The 26,588-nt window shown below is 58.3% G+C and overlaps 1 protein-coding gene across 1 annotated transcript in view; it reads right to left on the reverse strand.

Moving 5' to 3' along the window:
• MROH7 (maestro heat like repeat family member 7) overlaps positions 1–7,460 on the reverse strand; it is a 31,160-nt gene extending 23,700 nt beyond the window's left edge. The window contains exons 1-5 of the mRNA XM_055140241.1: positions 7,423–7,460; positions 7,142–7,271; positions 4,456–4,551; positions 3,778–3,882; positions 3,512–3,647 (exon numbers count right to left, since the gene is read on the reverse strand). Of these exons, the coding sequence (XP_054996216.1) occupies positions 3,512–3,647; positions 3,778–3,882; positions 4,456–4,551; positions 7,142–7,271; positions 7,423–7,445 (490 nt within the window). The 5' untranslated portion in view covers positions 7,446–7,460. The remainder of the gene's footprint in view (positions 1–3,511; positions 3,648–3,777; positions 3,883–4,455; positions 4,552–7,141; positions 7,272–7,422) is intronic.
• Positions 7,461–26,588: the final 19,128 nt, after the last annotated feature.

Consider the following 26,588-nt stretch of genomic DNA (forward strand, 5'->3'; position numbering starts at 1 on the left):
GCGAGGGCCAGAGGGCGTCCCTGAGCGCCCTGCCCGCGGGCCTCTCTGGTCCTCGGTGTGGCCAGGGGCCACGGGCAACACCCACGACCAGCCCCCGGAAGGCCTGAGTGAGCCCCAGCAGCCCACGCGCCCCCTCTCTCCGCCCAGGGAGCCCCCCTTCTCGCTACTCTCGCTCCTGGCGGGCTCGAGGGACCACCTGGGCAGCCGGGATGGACCCGGGCTGGCCACCTGCAAGGCAGACGCACCCCCTCTGTCCTTCCGCTCCAGCTCTCCCGAGGTGGGGGTGTGCGTGTCAAACAGGCTGTGGGCGGGACCCTGTTGATTCATGGTCTCCTGCACCCTGGCATCTGTGTCTGGGACGCGCTCCCGGATTACCTGGTCCCCTTGGCGGGTTCATACCTCCGGGGGGGACTTCCTGCCACCTGGGGGCAGTCTGGGCTGGGCCTCGGGGTCATGGGTGGTGTCACCCCTGCTGTTCTGGGGCGAGGTGGGCTGCCCCTCTTCCAAACAGCACTGCCCTGGCCCAGGCCCCTGCCAGCCTCCTCTCTGTGGCGTTTCTCTGGGGGAGGGAGTCCTCCCTAATGGTGCTCAGGAAGCCCCTGGGCCCCTCCTAGAGATTCTCTCCTAACCAGGCCGGTGGTCTGATGTGGGTTTTATTTGTGTGTGGGGCACACCCAGCAGTGCTCAGGGCTTGCTCCTGGCGCTGTGCTCAGGCCTCACTCATGGGAGGACTCGGGGAAGTGTACGCGGTGCCGGAGATCACACCCAAGTCAGCGGCGTGCGAGGCATGGGCCCAGCCCACTGGACTCTCTCCAGGCCCAGCGAGGGCACAGGGTGTGGTGGTGCCAAGGCCCCTAGGGCTCCCCGGGCAGTGTCCAGTGCTGTTTCTGGGTGCTGGGCTGGGCCCGAAGTCGGCCACGTGCCAGGCAAGGTGCTTCTCCCTGCTCTATCTCCCGGGCCTAATCTTGCTTCCTTAGTGCTGACCCTCAGGGACCCGCCCTAGGCAGGACGTGCTTATCTTGCTCCTTGTCACCTCCTGATAATGAGGAACAAGGAAGCTGTCAACCTCCGAGGGTGGGTGCCCAGGGCCCAGACCAACACCCGTGTCTGCTAAGGGAACAGTGTTTCCCGAGCCAGCACGTGGTCTGCCAGGAGCCCTGCCTGCAGCCCAGCATCGACCACAGGACCATGGTCATGAATTGTCGAAAAGAGAAGGGACTGGGCCAGGACTGGGCCGGGCTTGAGTCCCAGCCGCGTTGTTTCTTCGAATCAGGACACCCGGACAAACTGCTTCACCCCCGAGTCAACCGGCGGTGGGTGGGGCCCGGGGTGGCCAGGTAAATCAGGATTTTAGATAATTTGTAGGAAAAAGTGGTCTCTCCAACAGCGTCCCCCATTAGTCACTATTTATCTGAATTTTTTTTTCTTTTTGGGTCACACCTGGCAATGCACAAGGGTTACTCCTGGCTCTGCACTCAGGAATCACCCCTGGCAGTGCCCAGGGGACCATATGGGATGCTGGGAATCTAACTCAGTTCAGCCGCGCGCAAGGCAAACGCCCTACCCGCTGTGCTATCGCTCCAGCCCCTTTATCTGAAATTTTAATTTAGCTATGGGATGTGTATTTTCATTAGACAGATCCAGGAATATAAATCCAGGAAGAGAAAGAAAAAGGAATCTGGAATCTGAGGATATGAATTTGGCCTAGACCCCTCTCTGCCTGAACATTCATCACTTGCCCCTTCAAGGTGAGAGTTCTCTGAGAGTAAAGACTAAGTCTGTCTCAGACAGAGAAAGATGGCACTCATCTGTGGAATATAAAGTATCAAAATGGGAGACTAACACCCAAGAGTAGTGGAGATAAGGACCAGGAGGTTGGCTCCATGGCTTGGAAGCCGGCCTCACATGCTGGGGGGAAAGGCAGCTCAGATAGAGAAGGGACCGCCAAGTAAAGCGTGCTTGGAGGGCCTGCTCGGGATGGGAGATGCGGGCTGAATGTAGACTATAGATCAAACACAATGGCCACTCAATGCATCTAATGCAAAGTACAACACCCAAAAGGAGAGAGAGAGCAAAAGGGAATGCCCTGCCACAGAGGCAGGGTGGGGAAGGGGGAGTGGGGTGGGGGTGGTGGGAGGGATGCTGGGACCATTGGTGGTGGAAAATGGGCACTGGTGGAGGGATGGGTACTCGACTATTGTATGACTGAAACGCAAGCACGAAAGTTTGTAAGTCTGTAACTACCTCACGGTGATTCACTAATCATAAAAGAAAAGAAAAGACTGAGTCTGCCTTTGCTCCCCCCTAGGGCTTCAGAAATACCCCAAAGACTGAAACCAGAGAGATCTCTAGGGAGGCAGAAGGAACAACATTGCATTTGGGGCTGGAGCGACAGCACAGCAAGGAGGGCACCTGCCTTGCATACAGCCAACTCTGGTTCAATCCTGAGCATCCTGTGGGGTCCCCTGAGCCCTGCCAGGAGTGCTCCTCCGAGTGCAGAGTCAGGAGTAAGCCCTGAGCACCAGCAGGTGTGGCCAAAAATAGAAGCAAAACCACCTCTGGTTCAAGGTGTGGCCGCTAGGTGGGACGTGACTGTGCATGATGGGAGGTCTCGGTCCCTCGGTCCCAAGTTTCCATCTAGTCTCTCTTGCAGCTAAGGAATCTGGGCTGGACAGGACGAATGCCTGCCCCAGGTCACTCAGTAGCGGGGGGCGCCGGGATGACCCGCGGGGCCCTGGGTTTGGGACTGGAGGGACAGGATGGAGGGAGGCCAGCCCCGACTCCGGGCCCCCTTTGGCCCACGAGCTGCTGAGGGTGAATCCGGGCTGTTCTCCCACCCACAGGAGCAAACCGCTCCAGACTCCACCATTCTTCAGCCACTTGTTTAGTCAATGTCCCCAGAACTCCCACCAGGTCCCAGGCCGTGGGGAGACAGCAGCGGGAGACGCTGCTCGGCCCTCCAACGGGGCCCTAGGGTAGACGGGGGGCACAGACACAAAGCAGCAAGTGCCGGCAGCTGGGAAAACGCCCACTGGGGGCTGGAGCGATAGCATGGCGGGGAAGGCGTTTGCCTTGCATGTGGCCGACCCGGGTTCGATTCCCAGCATCCCATAGTGTCCCCCAAGCACCACCAGGAGTAATTCCTGAGTGCAGAGCCAGGAGTCACCCCTGAGCATCGCCGGGTGGGACCCAAGAGAGGAAAAACACCCATTGCCAAGGTGACCTGGAAGGATGGGGAAGGCCTTCGTGGGAACGCTTCCATCCCAGTGGAGTTTTGGGGGCCCGAGAGTCCTTCCCAGAGGGAGGCACTGGCCTCGAATGCAGCTGGCCCAGGCTCTCTCCCGGGTACCCCGATCGTCCCCCGGGCCCTGCCAGGAGCTGGAGTGGGGCCCCAGACGCTGTCCGCTGTTCTGCGGGACCGAGGTTCCACGCCCTTCCCACCCTGGTGCCGGGCCCCTCATGCCCCCGACCCCCAGAGAGGCCTTGCCGGGCGGCGCCCCCGGAACCTTACGCTTCTGGAGCTCCAGGATGGTGTAGAGGGTGGCGACGCCGTCCAGGGCCTCCTGGCCGACCTCTTTGTCGGGGTCCCCGATGCGCAGGGTGAGTCTCCCCAGCAGCAGCCCAAGGGACGGGAGCCCCGGGGAGGCCTGCCGGTGCGGTGAGCTCAGGGCTGGCCCGAGAGGCCGAGATGCTCTACCCCCTCGGGCGTGGCCGCCCGGCCCCCTCTCCGCGGGGAGGGTCTCCCGGGGAGGGTCCCCCCGCCCAGGGGCCACTCACGAAGGCAGGCAGGGCGAGGAGCGTGTGGTTCAGCATGGAGACCACGCTGTGCACGGCACGTCTGCGCTCGTGGGCTTTCCCCGAGCTCATCCAGGGCGCCAGGGGCTGTGGGCGGAGGCGAGACTCAGGACTCCGGCCCCCCGTGCTCGCCGGTCGGCAGAAAGCTTGCCTGGCACCCGGCCAACCCGGGCTCCATCCCCGGCATCCCACCGTGTCCCCCACGCCCAGCAGGAGTGATCCCTGAGCACAAAGCCAGGAGTCAACCCTGCACATTGCCGGGTGTGGCCTCAGGGTGGAGGGGGGGACTTTGAAGGAGGGTCCCACCCGCCTTCTAAAAGCAGAGAAGACCCACAGTTCTCTCGTATTCTCACAGCGCTGGGAATAGGAGCGAACGGCCCAAGGGCAGAGGAGGGAGGACGGAGGGGGGAGGGTGGAGGGGGAAGGGCGGAGGGGGGAGGACGGGGGGGGCAGGAGGCCAAGGTGCAGGACAGAGAGGCGGGCAGGAGGGGGAGGGGAGAGCCAAGATGCAGGACGGAGCAGCAGGGGGCAGAGGAGAGCAGAGACACTGGAGGACACCAGCAGTGGGGGATGGTCAGAGGCCTCGGAGGGTGAGGGAGGCAGGACGGGACCCCCCTCCTGAACCCCGCGCCCCCCCCTCCCCACCTCCCCGCCCTGCACCTCCAGTATGCTCTTCAGCCCCTTGGGCGTGGGGTCCTCCATGAAGAGGGCACGGAGCAGGGCCTGCAGGGCGCCCAGGGTCTGACTGTACAGGGTCTGCGGACGGACGGACGGAGCCCGAGTCACTGGGGTCCTCTGGAGCAGCCCCCGGGGGTGGGGGGTGGGGGTGTTCTCAGGGGAGCTGCCCGAGACCAAGACGGCCCTGATGTGTGACACCGGGAGAATGACTCACCCCCACGGGTTTGCGGGGCTTCCTAGAGGGCAGAGCCCCCAGGGACCCTGCAGGGCCCCGCTGCCCCGTCCAGGGCCTCTTCCTGGCTTTCCTATTGAGACCCGGGAGGGAGGGAGCCCAGGGAGGGGGGAGCAGTGAGGGCGGGTGGAGAAGGCTCGAGGACCAACCAGTCAGAAGGATGTTTTCGTTTTGTTTGTGGAGGGCGAGGGAGGCAGGATGGGACCCCCCTCCTGAACCCTGCGCCCCCCCTCTCCCTGCCTCCCCGCCCTGCACCTCCAGTATGCTCCAGGCCTGGTGGTACTCAGGGGTTACTCTTGGCTCTGTGCTCAGGGACCACCCCTGGAAGGCTCTCAGGAACCATATGGAATGCCAGGGATCGAACCCAGGTCAGGAGCATGCAAGCACACGCCCTCCCGGAGGTCCTGTTGCTCTCTCTGGCCCTGGGATAAACAATTTCTTTTTTCTTTTTGGGTCACACCTGGCGATGCACAGGGGTTACTCCTGGCTCTGCACTCAGGAATCACTCCTGGCGGTGCTCGGGGGACCATATGGGATGCTGGGAATCGAACCCGGGTCAGCCACGTGCAAGGCAAACGCCCTACCCGCTGTGCTGTCGCTCCACCCCCTGAGATAAACATTTATTATCGTTTCTGGAGACATGCTCTGATGCTCTGATTCTCTTTCATCCCCCCCCCCTTTTAAAATGCCTTATCTTTTTGCACGGGGGAGGGGATGGGGTGGTTTGGACCACACCCAGAGATGCTCAGGAGTCACTCCTGGGGGTGTGAGGGAACCATGTGGGATGACAGGGACGGAACCTGGGTCAGCCACATGCAGGGCCAGGGCCCTGCCGCTGTCCTGTCCTCCAGCCGCTCTGAGTCTCCTCTCAAGGGATGCCCTCTACTCCCACGGGGACTCTGCAGGTGCCTCACCGGAGCCCCCGCGCCCCCCCACCAGGTTTCATGTGACAGAGTTCCAGGCATGACACGCACGCACACAAGGCTCAGCAGGGCATCGGGGCCTCTCCCCCTCCCTCATTCCCTCTTCCCAACCCACTCTTCAGCCTCCCAGGTCGTCCTTGCCCAGACTTCCTGAGTCTGTGCAGGACACAGCTACACCCCAGCCCACTAGCCAACCTCACCCCTACCGCCTCCTCCGCCGCCCATCCCTGTGTGGTGCTGACCTCTGCTGGCCGGGTCTGGTACTGCATGAGGGCTGCCCACTGCCATCGGTCCCCTTCAGAGTCCGGGCCTTCCCTTGGGGCGCTCACCACTGAGCTCCACTTCCAGATCTCCAGAGCCCGAAAGCTGCCGGTGTGGCCTCCAGCCCTCCTCCCCAGAGGAGACTCTGCCCGCCTGGGCCCCCGCCTTTCGGCCACCCCAGCTCTCTCTCCGGGTCTGTCTACAGCCCTGTGGCTGGTCCTTCCCTCCGCCTGGGGCTCCCCTTCCTCCCGCCATCCTCATCCGTCCTCTTGGCCCCTGGCCCCCAGCACCAGGCCGGGACCCTGCTCCGGCTCCTCATCACGCGGCCGCTGTGTGGCTCGCCCGTCATCCGCGCGGTGCTCTGGCAAAGTTCCTCCCTCAGTCCTGGACCTTAGTGTTCTCTGTGGCAGGCGCCCCGCGAGGGGGGGAATGACCAGCCCCCCCATAGCTGGACCCCCCCTGCAGGGCCCCACCCCACCTCCCCAGCCCGCTCCTGCTGGGACACGGCAGGGGCACGCAGGACACCTCAGCCCCCGAAAGGCACAGTCTCTGCTGTGTTCCTCCTGGCCCAGTGCTCCTCAGCTCCTGCATGCACTCTGGCCGCTGCCTCTGGCCGTGCCACCACAGGCCACACCCTCTCCCGGTGCAGGCCCAGAGTGGGCAGGGTGGCCCCGAGGCCCAGCTCTTATGTCAAAGCCACTTTTGTTCACTGCTTTTTTTTTTTTTTTGCTTTTTGGGTCACACCTGGCGATGCACAGAGGACAGGGGTTCCTCCTGGCTCTGCACTCAGGAATTACTCCTGGCGGTGCTCAGGGGATCATATGGGATGCTGGGGATCAAACCCGGGGTTGGCCGCATGCAAGGTAAATGCCCTCCCCGCTGTGCTATCGCTCCAGCCCCTGTTCACTGCTTTGGATGAGTTTACCTATTCAACGTTTTCTGAGTTTGTTTTTCCCCCGGTGGGGGGGAGTCCACACCAGAGGTGCCTAGGACTCCTGGCTCGCGCTCAGGGATCACGCCTCATGGACTTAGGAGCCCCTCTGGGGTGCTGGGGATCGAACCCGGGTCAGCCACGTGCGAGAGGAGCGCCCTGCCTGCTGGCCTCTCTCGCTGGGCCCAAAGTTCCCCTGCTCCAGCCCAGAGCAGCGAGGCCCTGCCCAGCTGCGTGACCGCCCCCGGGACCCCTTCCCCGCTCCCCACTAGCCACCCCAAGATGCGCCTTGCTCGGAGCTCCCCGCACAGGCCGGCTCACCTGCACGTCGTTGGCCTTGGCCTCGTCCTTCTCCTGCATGGCCCTCACCGGGGGCAGGGAAAACACGCTCTTCACACACGTGCTCACCATCTCCGACCGTTCGTGGGCGCCCAGCGCGGGCTGGGTGTGACTGAGGGAGTGGGGGGAACAAAGGCGTGAGGGTTGGGGGGCCCCGGAGCCCAGGCGGGGAGCCCCAGGCGTGGCGGTGGTGAGAGGCAGATGCAGGGGAGGGGCGCGGTGGGCACAGGGGAAGGGGCTGGGGGGGGGCGGGGCTGAGGCACCTCAGCCTGCTCAGGGTCTCCATGGCCTGGGAGCGGACGGAGCTCGAGAGGGAGTCCAGAGGCTCCTCCTGGATCTGCTTCTGAAAGGGTGGCCGCAGAGGTCACTGCCCCCTGCCCGGGCCCCTCCGCCCTGCTCTCGGGCAGCCGGTGGCCCCGGCCTCCGCCTGGCCGTAGCCCCCGCCACCCCCACTAACTCACAGCTCAAGCCCGGCCTCCGTTCTCAACTCTAGACACCCAGCAACACGCAGGTGCTTGCCCGCTGTGCCCCCACCCCCGGCACAGGGACAGCGGGGCCTGGCCCGGCGAGCAGGCAGTGTCCTCTGCGCTAGTCCCCCTCGGACCCCTGGGCAACGCCCCGGTTGCCCCTTGATTGGGTCTAGTCCCCGGTGCCATGGGTCTCGAGGTAAGGGGACCCCAAACTAAACCTAAGGTTGGACCTGGTGCAGGGAGAGCCCCGTGCGTCTGGGGGTCCCGGGAGGGGACTGCCTTCAGCAGACACAGGGGAGTCCCTGGGGAGTTACCAGGATTCCCGAGGGCCTTGCCAGCGGGAGGCGCCACAGAGAACTGAGCGTGAGGGGGGCCCCCAGCCCCAGTGCTCACCTTCAGGGGCAGGGTGAGAAGCGGGAGACTCAGAGAAGGGGCTCGGGGGTGGCGGAGGGGGCCGGAGACTCAGCTGCAGGCGCCCCTCCTCTCTTCCTGCCCCTTCCCTCCCCCCCAGCGCCCCCGGCCCAGAGCCTCTGGCCCACACGCGGTTCCCGCACCATCATCATCTTCCTCAGGGTCTTCTTGCTGCCTTCCGCGTCCACCAGGTCCTGGTTCTTCGGGAGGGTAACAGCGGCCTCAGGGGGGCAGCAGAGGGCAGCAGCACCCCCGGGGCCCCTGGGTCGGTGCCCTGCAGACCGTTACCCACCGCTCACAGCAGGGAGAGGATCCCCACCCCACCCACCCCCCCCCCCGAGGCTGCTGACTCTGGCACCTGCTTTAGGATGAGAAGCTCCAGGGGAACTCGGGGTGAGTGAAGATTTGGGAAGGTGGCAGTCAGTGATGGGACGCGTGTGAGGGTGAGTGTGTGTGTGTGTGTGTGTGTGTGTCTGTGGGGGGTATGAGTGTGTGTGAGTGTATAGGGGGGGTTTGTGGGTGGGAGTGTCTGTGAGTGTGAGTGTGTGTGGGGAAGGGTATGAATATGTGTATAGGGCTGTGGGTATGAGTGTATGTGGGGTGTGTGTGAGAGTATGTACATATGTGTGGGGATGTGTGTCTGAGTGTGGGGGTATGGGTATGAGTGTGTATGGAGGTATGTGTGGGGGTAGCAGGTGTCTGTGCCCCAGGGGTGAGTATGCATGTGGGTATGAGTGAGTGTGAGTGAGTATAAGTGTGTGAGTGTGTGTGAGTGTGAGTGTGGGGGTATGAGTGTGTGAGTGTGAGTTTGTGAGTGTAATTGTGTGATTATGTTTGAGTGTGTGAGTGTGGGGATATGAGTGTGAGTTTGTGAGTGAGTGTAAGTGTGTGAGTGTGTGTGAGTGAATGTGGGGGGTATGAGTGTGAGTGAGTGTGAGTGTGTGAGTGTGTGAGTGTGGGGGGTATGAGTGTGTGCGAGTGTGAGTGAGTGTAAGTGTGTGAGTGTGTGAGTGGGGGGTATGAGTGTGTGTGAGTGTAAGTGTGTGTGAATGTGAGTGTTGGGGGTATGAGTGTGTGAGTGTGAGTTTTTGAGTGTAAGTGTGTGATTATTTTTGAGTGTGTGAGTGTGGGGGTATGAGTGTGTGAGTTTGTGAGTGAGTGTAAGTGTGTGAGTGTGTGTGAGTGTGGGGGTATGAGTGTGTGAGTGAGTGTGAGTAAGTGTAAGTGTGTGAGTGCGTGTGTGAGTGTGGGGGTATGAGTGTGTGAGTGTGATGAGTGTAAGTGTGTGAGAGTGTGAGTGAGTGTGAGTTTGTGTAAGTGTGTGAGTGTGTACGTGTGTGTGTGTGCAGATTATGTCCAAGGCCAGCACTGGAGAGAGCGCCTGGACACCAGGGGCTGCGAAACGCTCCCAGCCCACGCCAGCCCTCCCGAGGATGGGGCAGGAAGGAGCCGGGCAGCCCAGTGGACGCCGCCCCCTTAGCAACGCCTCTGGGATCTACTCTCCTTTATTTTGCTTGTTTGTCTGGGGCCTTGCCCAGTGGTGCTCAGGGCTTGCTCCTGGCTCTGTGCTCAGGCATCACTCCTGGAAGGGCTCAGGGGTGCCAGGGCTGAACCCAGGTGGGCCTGGAGCAAGGCAAGCGCCCTCCCCGCAGTGCCATGGCTCGGCCCCTGGTTCCTCCTCCTCCTGAGGAGGCCGGCTAGCCAGACCCCGACAGTCTGCTCCTGAGGGAAGGGACGCGCCCAGCCGAGTGCAGCTCCTCTGTGCATCCTCATCGCGAGGCACGAGGGGAAATCAAAAGAGCTTCATGTGGTCGAGAATGCCCAAGAAGGGGCCGGAGCGATAGCACAGCGGGGAGGGCATTTGCCTTGCACACGGCCGACCCGGGTTCAATCCCCGGCATCCCATATGGTCCCTCGAGCACCGACAGGGGTGATTCCTGAGTGCAGAGCCAGGAGTAACGCTGTGCATCACCAGGTGTGACCCAAAAAGAAAAAAAAGAAAAAAGAACCAGCGCAAAGGTCCTGGGGTAAAGCCACTGGCTGTTGGTCTGTGGGAGAGGCAGAGGCCGGTCTCCGGGAGAGTTCAGCGGGGAGGAGGCCACGGGGACGGGGCAGGTGATGCCCCAGTGCGCCACTCTGCCTCCACACGGCAGGGACCCCCATCCTGCACCCGGGCCCAGGCAGGGCCCTGTCTCTGGACGGTGTCCGACCCCGGCAAACCCCAGTGACCCCATGTCCCCAGCCTGCTCGCCAGCCCCTCCCCAGGCACCCCCAAGTCCTGCAGGCCTGCGCCCCGTGCCCGCCCCCCTGGAGTCCCCCTGGGGAGCAGCTGTCCCGGCCCAGCCTGGCACCCGTGGTGCCCGTCTGCTCCGGTGCTGGGGGCACGGCTGTGAGGCCCACACACAAGCCCCCAACTCGCGGACAAGTGCTCCAGGGGCTAAAAGTGGCCCAGAAACGGGAAGGAGTGGCCGGAGTGGGGCAGATGTGGAGAGGCAGAGCCAGAGAGAGGCCCAGTCTGGGGGGGGGGGGCAGGGGGAAGCTTACCCCAGGCTGTTCGCTGCTGTCCTCGGTGGTCACCCCGCATGAGGTCACTCCCTCGAAGGCTCCTACAGGTCAGCTCCCGGGAGGAAGGCGTGGGGGGAGATGAGTTACCACCTGCTGGTCCCTCCCCACCCCCCTCCCCTCCCTGACAGGGGCACCCAGGAAGCAAGAGGTCAGTGCCCTCAGGGTCCAGCTGGTCCCTCCTCTCACCTCCCCCTCTCACCTCCCCTCACATCTCCCCTGTCTCATCTCCCCTCACTCACCTCCCTTCTCTCACCTCCCCTCACTCTCCTCCCCTCACTCACCTCCCTTCTCTCACCTCCCCTCACTCTCCTCCCCTCACTCATCTCTCCTCTCACCTCCCCTCTCACCTCCCCTCACATCTCCCCTGTCTCATCTCTCCTCACTCACCTCCCTTCTCTCACCTCCCCTCACTCATCTCTCCTCTCACCTCCCATCACTCATCTCTCCTTACTCATCTCTCCTCTCACCTCCCCTCATATCTTCCCTGTCTCACCTCCTCCTCTCACCTCCCCTCTCTCCCCTTCCCTCACTCATCTCTCCTCTGCCCTCCCCGCCCCCCCTCCCCTCACTCACCTCCCCCTAGGGGTCTCTCGGTCTCCCCTCCCAGAGCCCCAGCAAGTTTCCCCCACACGCCTTACACAGATGGTTTCCCCGCCTGGACCTGCTCCCACACACACCTCCCAGCCCCCCTTCTGCCCAGAAAGGGTCTCTCTCCTTGAGGGGCTCCCTGCCCCTCCCCATAGCGCTGGCTGAGCACAGGGGCCCCTCCTCTCTCCTCCACCTCAGCACCTCCACCTCAGCCTGGGCTCTGGGCCCCTTCTCCTTCTCAGTGAAGAGCCGGCCGCCCTGTGGGCCCCTGTGGGAATGCCGCCACCCCACTGCCCACCACCGAGGGCACTTGGCAGAGCGGGGCCCTGGGCCCTTTACCTAAGGGGTGAGGGGGCGGGGCGGGGGGAGGCGGGGGGGGGGGAGCAGGAGTTGATGTCACAGGGTCCCCCAAAGCCTGCGTGAGGAGGGGGCTTCAGGGAGAAGCAGGGACGGCCCTCGGGGTGCACACACAGCACCGAGGTCCTGGCTTCCGGACCCTTCTTCCCTGAGAAACAGGCTCCCTGGGGAAGACGTTGGCAGACGTCGGTTTTCTGTGGTAGCAGAAAGCCAGGAAAGGAGGCCCGGGAGAGCCGAGTGACCGAGCCGAGCCTGGCAGGCGGGAGGCCTCGAGTGCGACCCCCGGCACCCCCACACGCCAAGTGCAGATGGAGCGGGCAGCCTCCGGCACACTGCGGGCGCTCGGTGTGGGACCCCTGAGACTGCGGCGTGTGAGCCTGCAAGCAAGGCAGCCAGCCCCCGCGCCCGCCCGCCGGGAGTGTGTGCGCACAACAGCCGCCACAGGAGGGGAGGGAGGGAGGAGCAGGGAAGGACGCTCAAGGGCGCTGAGGTGTGTCACACGGGACGGCGCGGAGGCTCCCCTGAATGTGAGTCAAAGCCGCTGAGATCTGAATCCCAGCGAGTGGTGGTGGCGACAGAGGAGGGTCCAGAACATCCTGACAACGTCCTCAAATAAACAGACACGCTGAAGCCTGATGAGGAAGCGGCCACTCACAGCATTTCAGGACACCTCCCCGTAGGACAGTCTTATCACGGAGGGATAAAGGGTGGCTGTGGCGTGGAGACGCTTAGCAACAACCTGCTTGCTCGGTGCGCAAAGTCATCTTGAAGAAACAAATTAAAAGGCCGTGCGACCAAGAAGGACGTGATGAAGCAGCCCAGCACTGCGCGTGCCGCTGCAGCTAAAGACGCGTGACGGCCGGACTCCAGCACGCTAGCAGAGGGACCCCAGCAGAGGGACCCCAGCAGAGGGACCCCAGCAGAGGGACCCTAGCAGAGGGACCCCAGCAGAGGGACCCTAGCAGAGGGACCCCAGCAGAGGGACCCCAGCAGAGGGACCCCAGCAGAGGGACCCCAGCAGAGGGACCCCAGCAGAGGGACCCCAGCAGAGGGACCCCAGCAGAGGGACCGGCCCGCACATACTGTAAGCACAAAAGTCAAGGAGTGGGGCTGGGTAACAGTACAGCGAGTTGGGGTCTGCCTTGCCCGCGGCAGGCCCAGGCCAGCCCACATATGGTCCCCTGAGCACCCCCAGGATCACTGGGCACAGAGGCAGGCGTAAGCCCAGAGCACCACCAGGCCCCAAAGCAAAACATAACAACCAAAGTCAAGGAAAGGCCAATGACTGGGAGAAAAAAATCCCTGAGACAAGGACACACGCTGTAAAGTGATTCAAAGCTGGATTCTTTTTTCTTTCTTTCTTTTTTTTTTAAAAACCTCTAAAGAACTGGGCTGGAACGATAGTATGGCGGGTAGGGCTTGCACACGGCCAACCCGGGTTCGATTCCCAGCATCCCATATGGTCCCCTGAGCACTGCCAGGAGTAATTCCTGAGTGCAAAGCCAGGAGTAACCCCTGTGCATTGCCGGGTGTGACCCAAAAGGCAAAAAAATAAAATACTTAAAAGGAAAAAAAAATAACATTATAGGGCTTCTTAGTGACATTTGAATGGGGTCTGAGGATAAGATTGTAGCAGCGATCATTGTTAACACTAATTTCTTTATTGTCATGGTTTACTTTCATCTTTCTTGGTAAGAAATATACAGTAGAGGGACTGGACGGCTAGTGTCTGAGCAGGGGCGCTTGCTTTACACACAGCCAACCTGGACTGATCCCTGGCACCCCATATGGTCCCCGAGCCTGCCAGGAATGATTCCTGGGTGCAGAGCCAGAAGTTACTCCTAAGCACCACCTGGTTTAGCCCCCCAGCCCCAAAAGAAAGACACAGTAATAGTCTAGCATTATGAGAGCATTTTTGGGCCATTTATGCTCAGATGATTCAGGAAAAAACATAACACTGTTCTGTCAACTTTTGTTACAGTATTTCAATTTTAAATCATGTTTTGTTTTATTTTATGGGTCTTCTTTTCAATTTTGCCACATCTGGTTAAGTGCAGGGCTCACTCTTTACTCTGAACACAGAGATCACTCCTGGGGTGCTTAGGGCACCATCTGGGGTGCTGAGGATCAAACCTGGGTTGGCCGCATGCAAGAAAAGTGCCCTACCTGCAGTACTAGCTCTTCAGCTCTTAGATTTTTAATTTTTGGATAAAATGAGGAGAAATAGAAATTTTTTTTCAGACAGAAATAGAGTTTTGCCATTAGCAGAGTTCGTTAAAAAACATTTTCTAAAGAATGACTTGAGGGGATGGAACATAGCACAGGGGGTAGGGTGTTTGCCTTGCACACGGCTGACCCAGGTTTGATTCCCAGCATCCCATATGGTCCCCCTGAGCACCGCCAGGAGTAATTCCAGGAGTAACCCCTGTGCATCGCCAAGGTGTGACCCAAAAAGCAAAGAAAAAAAAAAGAATGATTCGAGGCTAAAGGAAACCAATTCCAAACGGAAGACCTGGATGCCGGAAGCAATCAAGTCAAAGAAAGAAGTGAATACAAGAATGCTGACAATCTAAAATAATGGGCTGAAGACACACAGGAGCTAAGCCTGCCTGAGGTCCAGCCAACCCAAGGTTGGTCCCTAGCACCGTATTTGGTCCACGAGTACTGCCAGGAGTCACCTGAGCACAGAGCCAAGAGTAGCCCCTGAGCACTTCCAGGTATGACCACTCCCTAAAAAGCAAACAAATGACTGAAGAAGATGATTTAGCATAAGAAAGGGGCTGGGGAGTTGGGGGGGAAGCGACTATGAAACAAAAACAGAAAAAAAAAGCAACAGGAAAAAGAACACAAGTATAAGCTAGATATTAAAATTATTCAGAATCTCATTAAATATAAATGGGCTATGGATTTCCCTGTAGGAAACACAGCACCATACAGGCCAGAGAGAGAGTCCGGATCTTAAGGCACTGGCCTGACATCACCAACCCCAGGCGGGACCCTGAAGCCAAAGACAGTGCCCTGAGCACCACCAGGAGTGAGCCCTGAGCTCTGGATCAGAAGAAAGCCCTGAACGCCCTCAGGTGTGACTCCAAAACCAAAACAATAACAGCAATAACAACACCAGCACCACACACACGAACACAGCATGGTGCAGAATGCAGTGCCACCTGAATGGATAGGTTGAGTCAGTAGAATGACAATGAAAATCTCAGCTTTTAATACTATCTTATGGGCCCTGCCTGGAAAGGTAAAGCCCCCCCCACACCCCCGCCCCCAGAGACCTTAAGAGAAGGCAAGTGGAGTACTAATATGATCAGGAACCAAGAGTTGTGTAAAACACAGTAACTCGGGTGGTGGCTCACACAACAGCCAAAGGAATAGAAGGAGTCCAGAAATAAGACTATGCATGTTCCAACAATCACTAAATCTGCCCCACTGGGCACACTGCGACTCAGATCTCTTAAGTCGATGGCTTGGAGCAAGTGGGTGTCCAGTGGATTTCCCGAAAAGTAATATCAAATGAATCATTTGGGGCCAGAGGGAGAATACAGTGGGTGAGGTGCTTGCCTTGCATGTAGCCAACCCGGCTTTGATCCCCAGCACCCCATATGGTCCTCCTGAGTCTACCAGGAGTGATCCCTGAACACAGAGTCAGGAGTCGGCCCTGAGCACTGCCAGGTGTGCTCCCCACCCCCCCAAAAAAGCATCTTTTATAAAAGACAAAACAGGAAAACAAGAGAGCTGTTTTCCTGCACACGTCACAGGCCCAGAAAAATTACTCAGAGTCCGTATAGATGACAAAGGATTCAAATCTGAATTTGAGAATTCTCCCAATTTGCTGAGGAAAAAAAAAAAAAGGCCTCTTTTTTTTTCTAATGTACAGAAGACTTAGAGACAGCTGACAAAGACAATAAACAAAATGGTCCATAATCCCATCAAAAGATGCTCAATATCAAGTCATCCAATTGAAATCTCAGTGAATCATTACTAGACACACATCATAATAGCTAGATTTTTTTTTTTTTTAGAAGTCAACAATTCCAAATGTTGGCAAGACTAAGGAGGCACTGTCATCCTTCGAGGAGGAAGGGTGAATGAATCCAGTCACTTTATTTTTCTCCTTGCTTGTTTGCTTGGGGCCCACACCCAGCTCAGGGCTTACTCCGGCTCTGCCTTCAGGGGGTCACTCCTGGCTGGGGGCTGGAGGGCTGTAAGCCAGGGCCAGCATCCCGCCAACCACTGTAAAAGACCGGGAATATCCACTTAGCCTAAACAAGGGTGTGTGCTCTGACCCAGAAATTCAAGTGCAGATATTTATCTGTGCATCCTCAAAGACACATACAAAAATATTCACAGTAACATTATTATAACAAATAAAACGGTCCTAATATTCATGGCCAGAGAATGCGTGGACAGTGTGACAAGCCCCTCAGGGGGATAGAACCGGCACGGAAGCCAAAAGAATCAAGCCCGCCCCCCCCGCCCCCCCCCCCCCCGTGTGTGCTGGGCTCTGCTGTGATGGACCTGAAGAAAACATGGTGCCAAGGGAAAGAAAAAAATCACTAGGATCGCATAGTGAGAGATCCTGTTTCTGTGATACATCAGATGGAAACAGAGAGTGCATTTTTAGGTGTCTAGGAGTTGGGGGGCAAGAGTGATATTGCTTGGGGGTTCTTTTTTTTAATGCTTTTTTAAAATTTTATAATGTATTTCACAATATTTGAAAGGAATTTGTCCTGAGCCACGCACCGGGCAGAGACCTAAGCACTAGAATGTACCTGCGGTGTACCACTGCCCGTGACCTCCTCCAGGCTCTGCCCTTGTCACTGCCCACCTCACCCCTCCCGGCCCATCCAGCCAGAACCCGTCTCTGGGACCATCCCCCTCGCCTTACCCTCTGGGATGCTTTGGAAGGCCTTGTCCATGGCGTCGCTGGCCGGGAATTCCAGGGGACAGTGGCCCACCTCTGCAGTGGCCGTCAGGTCCCAGGTGCCCAGAAACTTCCCCGAGAGCCCGGCGTAGGTGCTGTCCTCGAAGCCGGCCTTCTCACCGCTCAGTGTCGGCACGGAGGCGTTGCTGAGGACGAGGCCGGGGCCCAGGGCCTCGGTGGGCCCCAGGAGGAGGGGCAGGGAGGGGAGGCTGGCGTGGGGCGCGCGGCTGCTACCGCGCCTCCCAGGGCTGTTGCTGCAGGCGGGCAGCTGGCTCGGGCAGGAGGCCGGAGTGTTGGGCACGGTCAGATCAGGCTTGTCATGGCCGGGTCCCGGGGACGCGGCGTTCCAAGCCGCACTGAAGGCGCCTCCTGACCCAGACCCAGGGCTGTGGGGCGACACCAGAGAGATGGACTCCTCCGGGTCCGACACTGACGTCCGGCCGCCCCCCGGAGCCACGACCGGGCCCAGCTGGGAGAGGGCTCTCGAGTCAGGCCCCGGCTGTGGCGCGGACTCGGGTGCGAGGGAGGTGTCCGAGCCGGCCAGGAGCAGCGCTGTGGACCCGGGGTTGGACAGGCAGTGGCCCCAGATCAGCGTCTCTCCCAGGCGGTGCCCGAGATACGGAATGGGGTCGGGCCCCGAAGGGTTCGAGTTACACTGGCCCAAGTCTAAAGTCTTGTTTGTGAGGGAGGCCGCGGCCTGCTTGGTATTTGGCCCCGGATGGACCCCCGGACCAGGGGCGTCCGCAGAGCTGGGGCTCGGGCCGGAGCTGGCAGCTGGACTCACAGGTGCCTGGGGGGTCCGCCCGGAGTGGCCTTCTCCGGGGCGGGGCCCGAGGCGCTGCAGGGACCCCGGGCCTCCAGCCCTGTGGCCCCCTGGGCCAGGGGCGTCCTCGGACAAGGGGCTCAGCGCTGGTTCCGGGTCCACAGCGGAGCTCGGGGGTGGGCTCAAGACGCGCATCACCCCTGGGCTGGACCCCGGGGCCCTGTCCGAGCTGAGCCTCGGGGCCATCCTGGGTCCCAGGCGAGGCCCACACTAGCCCTGGGGCTCAGGCACAGGCCTGGCGGGCAGGGGTCTCAGAGCCGCGCCCCCCGTCTCTCTGGGTGCCGCCTGCTGTGCTCCCTGCCGGGTTCCTGGGGGAGAAAAGGCAGATGAGACCACCGGTCCTGGCTCCCCGCATCCCTGGGGAGAAGCTGGGGGTGACGCCCCAAGCCCCCTGTGACCACGCCCAGCGCCCTTCCAGCCCCTGCTCCTGCCCCATCACCCCCCACCCCACCCCGAGCTCCAGCCGTGTTCCCTGGTGACACTTCCACACTGACCCCTGGTGCTCTCGGCCCTAAACAGATGAGGGTCCCCCTGTCCTTCCCCAAGCCCCTCTCAGACCAACAGCCACCGCGTGCTAATCCAGTGCCCGTCTAGGCCTGGGCTTGGGCAGGCCAGGGACGCGGCAGGAAACAAGGGAGGGCAGCCCCTGGCAAAGATAAAAAGGAAGGGGGCTCCGCAGGGTCCCCCGCTTCCAGCCACCCCGACTTGGGGGTCCTCTGTGGTGCTAAGCCCCCGCCCCAGGCTCAGCCCTGGGTGCTGCCCCCTCATGGCGGGCCTGCCATGGCTGAGACAGATGCTGAAGAGAGAGAGAGCCACACGGAGCCTGCCTCCCTGAAGGGTGGGGTCTCCTCACCCACGACCCCCAGCCCCGGGCACCTCCTGCGGGAAGGGTGGGTCGCTCACCTGCACGCATGGTGTTCGTCCGTCCGCCGGAGTGGGCCTGGGAGGAGGCACAGCGGAGAGCCAGTGAGGCCAGGAGCGGGCGTTTGTCATACTTACCGCACGGAGTCTGCAGGCAAGCAGGCACGTGTGCACGCAGTCTCCAGTGATGGGCCCGCGCTCACACGCATACACGCACACACATGTGCACACACGCAGACATGCCAACCCAGAGACCTAGAACTTAGATATTACTGATTGCTCCCCACTTTCTCCCGGCCCCTCCCTGCCAGCCCCACCCTGCCAGAGGGTCGCCCACGTGGCGGCGGCCTCCCCGGGAGGGTGGGCGTGTGGGGGGCTGCCTCCACGCGGGCAGCTGCAGGAACTCGCCACGGGCTCCGCAGCCCCAACTGCGGCTGCCTCTGGCCTCCATCCTCCCGCGCTGAGCCCCAGAGGGGAGGGTGGTCTGCAAACAGCCAGAGCACTGCACCCCGATGCCCCCTTCTCGCCTCCTCTGCCGGCTCCCGGGGCTGTGGGTGCACAGAGGAGGAGCTCTCTCTGGGGCTTCCCGTTCTTCATGGTGAACGTGTTTAGCAGACTCGGGCCCAGGGTGTGCACACATGCATGCACACACGTGTGTATGCACATAAGCATGTGCCTGCATACGCACACAGACACACACACACAGACACACACACACACACACACACACACGCACATATCCATCCATGAGAGACTCCAAAACAGAACCTTCCATCTTTCCCCTGTCATTCCTTCCTAGTCTCTTCTATTCCAAGGGACTGGCACCATGACTATATAGAAACAGTAGCTACCCTGATATCTCTCGCTCCCTCCCTTTTCCTCCCTCTCTCTCCCCCTCTCTCCTTCTCTCTCTCCCTTCCTCCTTCCCTCCCTTTTCCTCCCTCTCCCGTCTCTCCCTCTCTCTTCTTCTCTCTCTCTCCCCTCCCCCACTCTCGCTCCATTGCTTCATCTAGTCTTAGCTAAGTTCTGGTCATTCTGGTTCCAGATTCTGCCCCCCTCTCATCACGGCTGCCACTCCTACTGACTTGGGACTGGGTCGTGGAATCGGCCTCCCGAGAGAGATGCCATATCTGGGGACAGCTCCTAGCAAAGCGTTTTCCCAACTGAACCTTAAAGATCTTCAAAAGCACATTGAGCCATGTTAATCCGGTACAGGAATGCGCAGAGAGACAAGCGGACTAAAACTGAGCCTAAAATCCATGTATGAAGGAGCTGGAGCCATTGTCCAGCGGGTAAGACACTTGCCTTGCATGTGGCCAAGTTGCAGTCAATCCCCGGCACCCCATGTGGTCCCCCAAGCCTGCCAGGAATGGCCCCTGAGCACAGAACCAAGAGTAAGCCCTGAGCCCTAAGCACTCTCAGGAATCCATGCATGGAAGAGTCAACTGGGTTTTGATATGGACTCCCAACTCCAAGCTCTTTGGTGGGAAAAGCGTGTCTGCAGATTGTGAGGCCCCGGGTTTGACCCTTGACACCACACACACACACACACACACACACACACACACACACACACACACACGGTTGTAAAATCCAATTGGTGGCAGGATACTTGGATATCAACACGCAAAGGAAGGAAGTTGGACTCTATCTACCTCACTTTAGACATGACCTCACTCCTCACTCGGAAGGGACTGAAGACCACAGACAGGAGCTAAAACGATAACACCCTCAGGTGAGAGCGAGAGCAAACCTGAAGTTTGCTGGCTGGGCTAGGGCCACGTGGGAAGACACCGCAGGAGAGGAGAAACAGTTTGCAACCCTGTGTCTCACTAGAATCTGCTGTCTAGTCCCCTCGACACCCTCTGGGACACTAGGAAAATGCAGATTTCAAACCCATTATTTTCTCAAAAGTGTCAACAACCATAAAGAGAAGACTCGGAATCCCACTGCCAGTGCTAGTGGGAAATGGGGTAGGCTCGGAAAAATCAACTGGTGCTTCCTCAAGAGTTAAATGGGAGGAGCCCCTGCTCTCCGCCGAGATGTGATCCCGGGGGGCCGCACATGTGCGGCCTCTCCGCAGCTGCACGAGCATGACTCCAGAGGCCAGCTAAACTGCTTTTGGTACCGGCAGCTCCTTGCAGAATGTCTCCAGACCGAGACTAAGCCGCGGCCCCATGCCTGCCCAGGAGGGAAAAGGTTTCTCTCTCTCTCTCTCTCTCTCTCTCTCTCTCTCTCTCTCTCTCTCTCTCTCTCTCTCTTTCCTCTCTCTCTCTCCTCTCTCTCCTTTCTCTCTCTCTCTCCTCTCTCTTTCCTCTCCTCTCTCTCTCCTTTCTCTCTCCCTCCCTCCCTCTCTCCTCCTTCTCCCCTCTCCCCCCCCCTCTCTCTCTCTCCTTTTCCTTGCGGGGGGGGGGGGGCGGGTGAAGGGCGTGGCGACCGCCATATTATGAGGACCACAGATGAGCGTTACAAGCTTGCAATGATCCAATATCTGGAAGAAATTTCCCTGGACTAGTTGCTAAAATACTGAAATCCAAAACCACGCTGCCGAGACAGCGACTGCGCGACCTCATATCTCTTCACAGCAGGTCTGACTCTAGTGGGGAACTCCTAACAATAATAGTGAGGTTTTTGTTGAAATATTGCGTGTAACCAAAGTAAAGAGAAAGTAAAGTGAAATTTATCAGTTGGGGGGTTGGGGGGGGCGGGATGGGAGGTGTACTTTTTTTTTTCTTTTTGGTGGTGGAATATGTGCACTGGTGAAGGGATGGTTGTTTCAGCATTGTATAACTGAGACTTAAGCCTGAAAGCATTGTAATTTTCCACATGGTGATTCAACAAAATAAAATTTTTTTAAAAAAGAATTAAATGGGGTCAGCCAGAGAGACAGTGCGGGGGGCAAGGTACTTGCCCTACAGGCATTCAATCCTGATTTGATTCTGGCACCCCATATAGTCCCCCACAAACAGAGAACCCATGAACACAGAGCCAGGAGCAAGCCCCACCCCCCCCCCCGCCCCGAGCGCCACTGAGTGTGGTCCAGAAACAAACCAAAAGGTCAGCGTGGCTGGGGAGATGCTCAAGGGCGAGAGCACATGCTCTGGTCACTGGAGGCCCAGGTCAGACCCCAGCACCCCACCAGCCCGGGCACCGCCAGGAGTGGCCTCAGAGCACCGCCAGGGTAGCACAAAGCAAAACAACAACCAAAGTGTTAAGCAGAGAACTAGAATATGACCCAGGAATTCTACTCGTAGGTCTATACCTAAAAGATGTGAAAACTGATGCTCTGGAAAAAACCTAGGTGCAAGTTATTATTATTATACTAGCACAACGTTCAAGAGCCAAAGACGGAAGCGCCTGGTGTTCTCTAACTGGTTGGTGAATATGCAAAATGTAGTTTGTCCATATGCTAGAATAACACTCAGCCGTGAGAAAGAATTCAATACTAATGTGTACTAAACATGGATAAATGAGAAACTATTGCATGAAGTGCAAAAACACAGACAAAAAAGGCCACATATTCTGATTCCGTTTATAGAAAGTATCTGGAGTAATCCGGTCTTCAGGGACTAAAATTAAACTACAGTGGACACAGTGACCTCCCCCCGACCCTGGGGTCGGGGGTTAAAGAGGGACAGTGCCACCTGGTGTGAACAGGGCTGTTCCTCCCTCCGTCCTACCTCTGGCCTCCCCTTCCTCCCCCTCCCTCTCTCCCCTTTCTTTCTTTTTGTTTTTGGGTCACACCCAACAGTGCTCAGTATTTACTCCTGGCTCTGTGTACGTGGATGCCAGGGACCTCACCTGGGTCAGCCATGAGTAAGGCAATACCCACTGCAGTATCTCTGCAGCCCTGGGCAGAGCTTCCTACTGCAGTGACAAAACTCATCTGAATGGTGGAGCTGGAGCAATAGTACAGCAGGTAGGTATCTGCCTTGCACGCTGCTGACCTGGTTGGATCCCAGGCATCCCGTATGAGCACCGCCAGGACTAATTTCTGAGTGCAGAGCCAAGAGTAACTCCTAACACTGCAGGGTGTGGCCCAAAGCACTGTAGCACTGTTGTCCCATTGTTCATCGACTTGCTCAGGTAACAGTCTCCATTGTGAGACTTGTTGTGACTGTTGTTGCCATATCGAATATGCCACAGGTAGCTTGCCAGGCTCTGCCATGTGGGTGGGATACTCTCAGTAGCTTGCCGGTCTCTCTGAGAGGGATGGAGGAATCGAACCCAGGTCGGCCGCATGCGAGGCAAATGCCCTACCCGCTGTGCTATCGCTCCAGCCCAGCCCAAAGCAAAAATTAAAAAATCTCTTCTGAATGGTGAGGATGACAATGCAGCAACATGCAGGTGCTATGTAGTTAATAGTGAATTTGTTTCGTATTGATTTTTTTCACACTATAACATCAACATCTAGGGGGCTCCCGGATAGCACCCAAGCAACCAGGGGCCACTCCCAGAAGTAGCCAGCTAACCAGGCCTGGCCACTCAATTCCCAAGCACGGTGATACAGTGCTGCTCAGAGCCGACAGTGCAGGGGGCCTCCAGGGCCCTGGGGTAGAAGCATGTGATGTTGACCCCTAAACAGTCTCCCGAGCCCACCAGTAGTTTTTTGTTTATTTTGGTTGCACCCAGTGGTGTTTAGGGGCTCCTCCTGACTCTATGTTTAGGGGTCACTCCTGGCAGTGCTCAAAGGACCACATGCAAGGTTGGATGGAATCAGTTGCATGCCCAGCAAGCACCAGAACCTGTGGGCTCTCTCTGGTACCGTTGATAGGAAATTTCATGCTAGATGTATTGTACTACAACTTTTTAAAATTTATTTTTGGGATTTTGGCAGGTGGGGTGGGGGACAGGCGGGTCACACCCAGCAGTGCTCAGGAATTACTCCTGGCAAGGCTTGGGGGATCATATGGGATACTAGGGATCAAACCCCGGTCAGATGCATGCAAGGCAAGCGACCTACCTACTGTACTATTGCTCCAGCCCGACAAAACAGCATTCTTGCGGGTAGGGCGTTTGCCTTGCACGCAGCCGGCCGACCCGGGTTCGATTCCCAGCATCCCATATGGTCCCCTGAGCATCCCCAGGAGTAATTCCTGAGTGCAGAGTCAGGAGTAACCCCTGTGCATCGCCGGGTATTACTCAAAAAGCAAAAATAAATAAGTAAAAATAAACAAAACAACATTCTTGTCATCAAACCCAAAAAGAGAAAAGAAAGTACTGGAAAAATGCTCAGGGGGCCATTGACTGAAAACATCCCTGACTTACAATGATTCAAGGTACTAAGAAAACTACATACTGGGGAAAAAACTCAAAGAAATCTATGCCAAAGTGCATCCTTTAAATTTTAATTCAGTCACAAATTATAAATTAAACTTCTGAAAACTAAGGACAGTAGGAAGGGAAAATCTTTTTGTTTGTTTGTGTTTTGGGCTCATACGGGTCCTTGCTCAAGGCTTAGTCCTGGTTCTGCACTCAGGAATCACTTCTGGCAGTACTGGGGGAACCAATAGACATTCTAACTGGGGTCATGCCACCAGGTGTCACCTTAGCACAGATCCCCAGGAGGCCCCAAGCTCAATCCCTCCTTCCCTTGGGTGAAAGGGGACTTTAAAAGACCCCATTCGTTCTTGCCGGGGGTGAAGGGCGTGGTGACCGCCATATTATGAGGACCACAGATGGGATTTACGACTGCAGCAATAGGACGAGAGGGTGCTTTTGGGAAGGTGGGAGGCACCGACCCCACCTGCCGGCAAGATGTGATCTGGGGGCCGCATGTGTGTGCGGCCTCTCCGCAGCTGCATGAGCATGACTCCAGATGCCAGCTAAATTTTTCGGCATGGGCAGCTCCTTACAGAATGTCTCCAGACTGAGAACTAAGCCGCGGCCCCATGCCCGCCCAGGAGGGGAAAGGTATTTCTCTCTCTCGCCTCTTCCTTGCCAGGGGTGAAGGGCGTGGGGACCGCCATATTATGACGACCACAGATGGGGTTTACAAGCTTGCAATGATCCAATATCTGGAAGAAATCTCCCTGGACTTAGTTGCTAAAGTATAGAAATCCAAAACCTCATATCTCTTCACAACAGGTCTGACTCTAGTGGGGTACTCTTAACAATAATAGTGAGGTTTGTGTTGAAATATTGAATGTAACAAGAGTAAATAGAAAGTAAAGTGAAATTTATCAGTTACATGGCGGGGGGGGGTGCGGGGGGGCGGGATGGGAGGTGTACTGTGTTTTTTTTGTTTGTTGTTTTTTTTTTGGGTTTTTTTTTTTTGTGGTGGTGGGATATGGGCACTGGTGAAGGGATGGTTGTTTCAGCATTGTGTAACTGAGACTTAAGCCTGAAAGCATTGTAATCTTCCACATGGTGATTCAATAAAATAAAATTCTTAAATAATAAATAAATAAATAAATAAATAAATAAATAAATAAATAAATAAATAAAAGACCCCATTCGGAGCAGGGACATTAGTTCGGTGGCCTGGAGCAAGCAGGAGGCCTGGGCTTCATCCCTGGCTCCACGTGACCCTCCAAATCCCACAAGGAATGACCCCTGAGCACCTCCGGGTGGGACCTAAACCCAAAATACAAAATAAAGCCCACATCTGGCTTCCAGAGCCTCTGCCTTCTCTACGCTCCCGCCTAGAGTGGTCCCTCCCCACATCCTCCCTCTTCCCCGCCACCACCCACCCCTCCGGTTCCCGACACCCCACTCTCAGAAGCTGAGAGCCCAAACTCTCTCCATTGGCTGCTAAAGTTATGTCTGATGTGTTCCCTCCACCCGGGGCGTCCACTGGCAACAGAAAATCCTCCTCGAAGCTGGAGAGTGACCGTTTAACAGGGATGTTGGCCAGAGAGGGGACACTTTTACCTGGGGAACCACCGGGTGTCACACTGTCTAGCAGACACGATGGAGCCACCCCCACCCCAGGGCCTGCCCAGAGCCACCATCAACTTACCCAGGCTGCTCCGGCCCCCGGCCAGGGTTCCTCTCTGTGAGGTCACGGGGCTCCGGAGTTCTCAGCGACACACCCACCTGCACCCGAGGTCGGTCAGTCGGGAGGAGCAGGGAGCATCCTCAGAGATGACCTTACCTGGAAGGCCAGGGCGGGGTCCCCAGGGATGACCTCATCCGATAAGCTCCTGCCACTCTTGATCCCAGGGCGACAAATCTGATCGTTGTCATGATCGGAACACCGTGGGGTCTGGGGCGGCTGGCTGCAGCGGAGGGCGGACTGGGAGGGATGGCCAAAGGGCCTTGGGACGCGGCCAGCGGCTCGAGAAAGCCGAACCCCACAAGGAAGAGGGCACCAAGGTCAGAATCGAGGACAGCGCTTTTATCTCTGCCCAGCCCGCCCTGTCCTGCACCCAGACACTGCGAGGAGCATCCTGTGACCAGGAAACAAACAAAAACAAAGACGTGGCTGTTTTCCTAAAAGAGATGTTTTTCAGCCAGAACCAAGCTCATTAAGATGACAGTGACAAGGGCTGGCAGATAACAGCCCCAAGGGCTGCAGCACGTGCTCTGCATGCAGCAGCCCAGGGGACTCGATGCCTGGACCCCCCCCACACACACACCCACTGGCAATAGCTCCCTGCTATGCCGGGTGTGGTCCCAAACCCAAATAAACAGAGACAGTGACGAGATGTCCCCTCTTAAGCCCTTTTTATTGTTTTGTTTTAGGGTCACGCCCAGCCATGCTCAGGGGTTACTCCTGGCTCAGCACTCAGAAATTACTACTGGCGGTGCTCAGGGGGCACCATGTGGGACATCGGGGGTTGAACCCTGGGTTGGGCATGTGCAAGGCGGTGCCTTCCCCACTGTGCTACGGCTTCAGCGCCCCCTGGAGTCTGTAACAAACTCATCGTGTGTGTAGGCCCAGCCCAGGGTCCCTCAGCCTCTCTGCGCCCGTGGCCGGCCCCTGTCCCCAGTCCTCGGCTGGCCGGCGGGAGCTAAGGCGGTAGGCTGTGGCTTTCAGCCCTTCCTGTAGCCAGCGGTTGAAGCGTGTGTGCTCGGGGTGCTCTGAGCTCAGGAAGCCCCCATCGCCCTCTTCCCTGCGCCTCAGCACTGCCGCGGCTCCTCGGACTCTCTCCCAAGTGCCTCCCTCCTCCCGCCCCCCAGCACCTCCTCTGGCCTCGCTCCTCAGGGCCCCTGCTCCTCGGAGCCCGGGCAGGTGGCCCTTCTCGGAGCAAGAACGTTCTCCCCCGCAGGCCCCTGCCTGCTCTCTAGGGGTGACAGGCAGCTCCCAAGACTCCTCGGAAGCCCCCCCCCATCCTCCCCCGGCCACAAACCCAGCTGACCACAAGGTCCCCACCGGTGGGGGGAACCTGCCACCTCAGACTCTCAGGCGTGAGGCTGGGTTCCCCAGTGTTCCTGAAACGGGGGCCACGTGAGGATATTCTCCTGCGCGGAGAAGGCGTC

The sequence above is a fragment of the Sorex araneus genome, chromosome 5 (assembly GCF_027595985.1).
Source record: "Sorex araneus isolate mSorAra2 chromosome 5, mSorAra2.pri, whole genome shotgun sequence".
Classification (NCBI taxonomy): domain Eukaryota; kingdom Metazoa; phylum Chordata; class Mammalia; order Eulipotyphla; family Soricidae; genus Sorex; species Sorex araneus.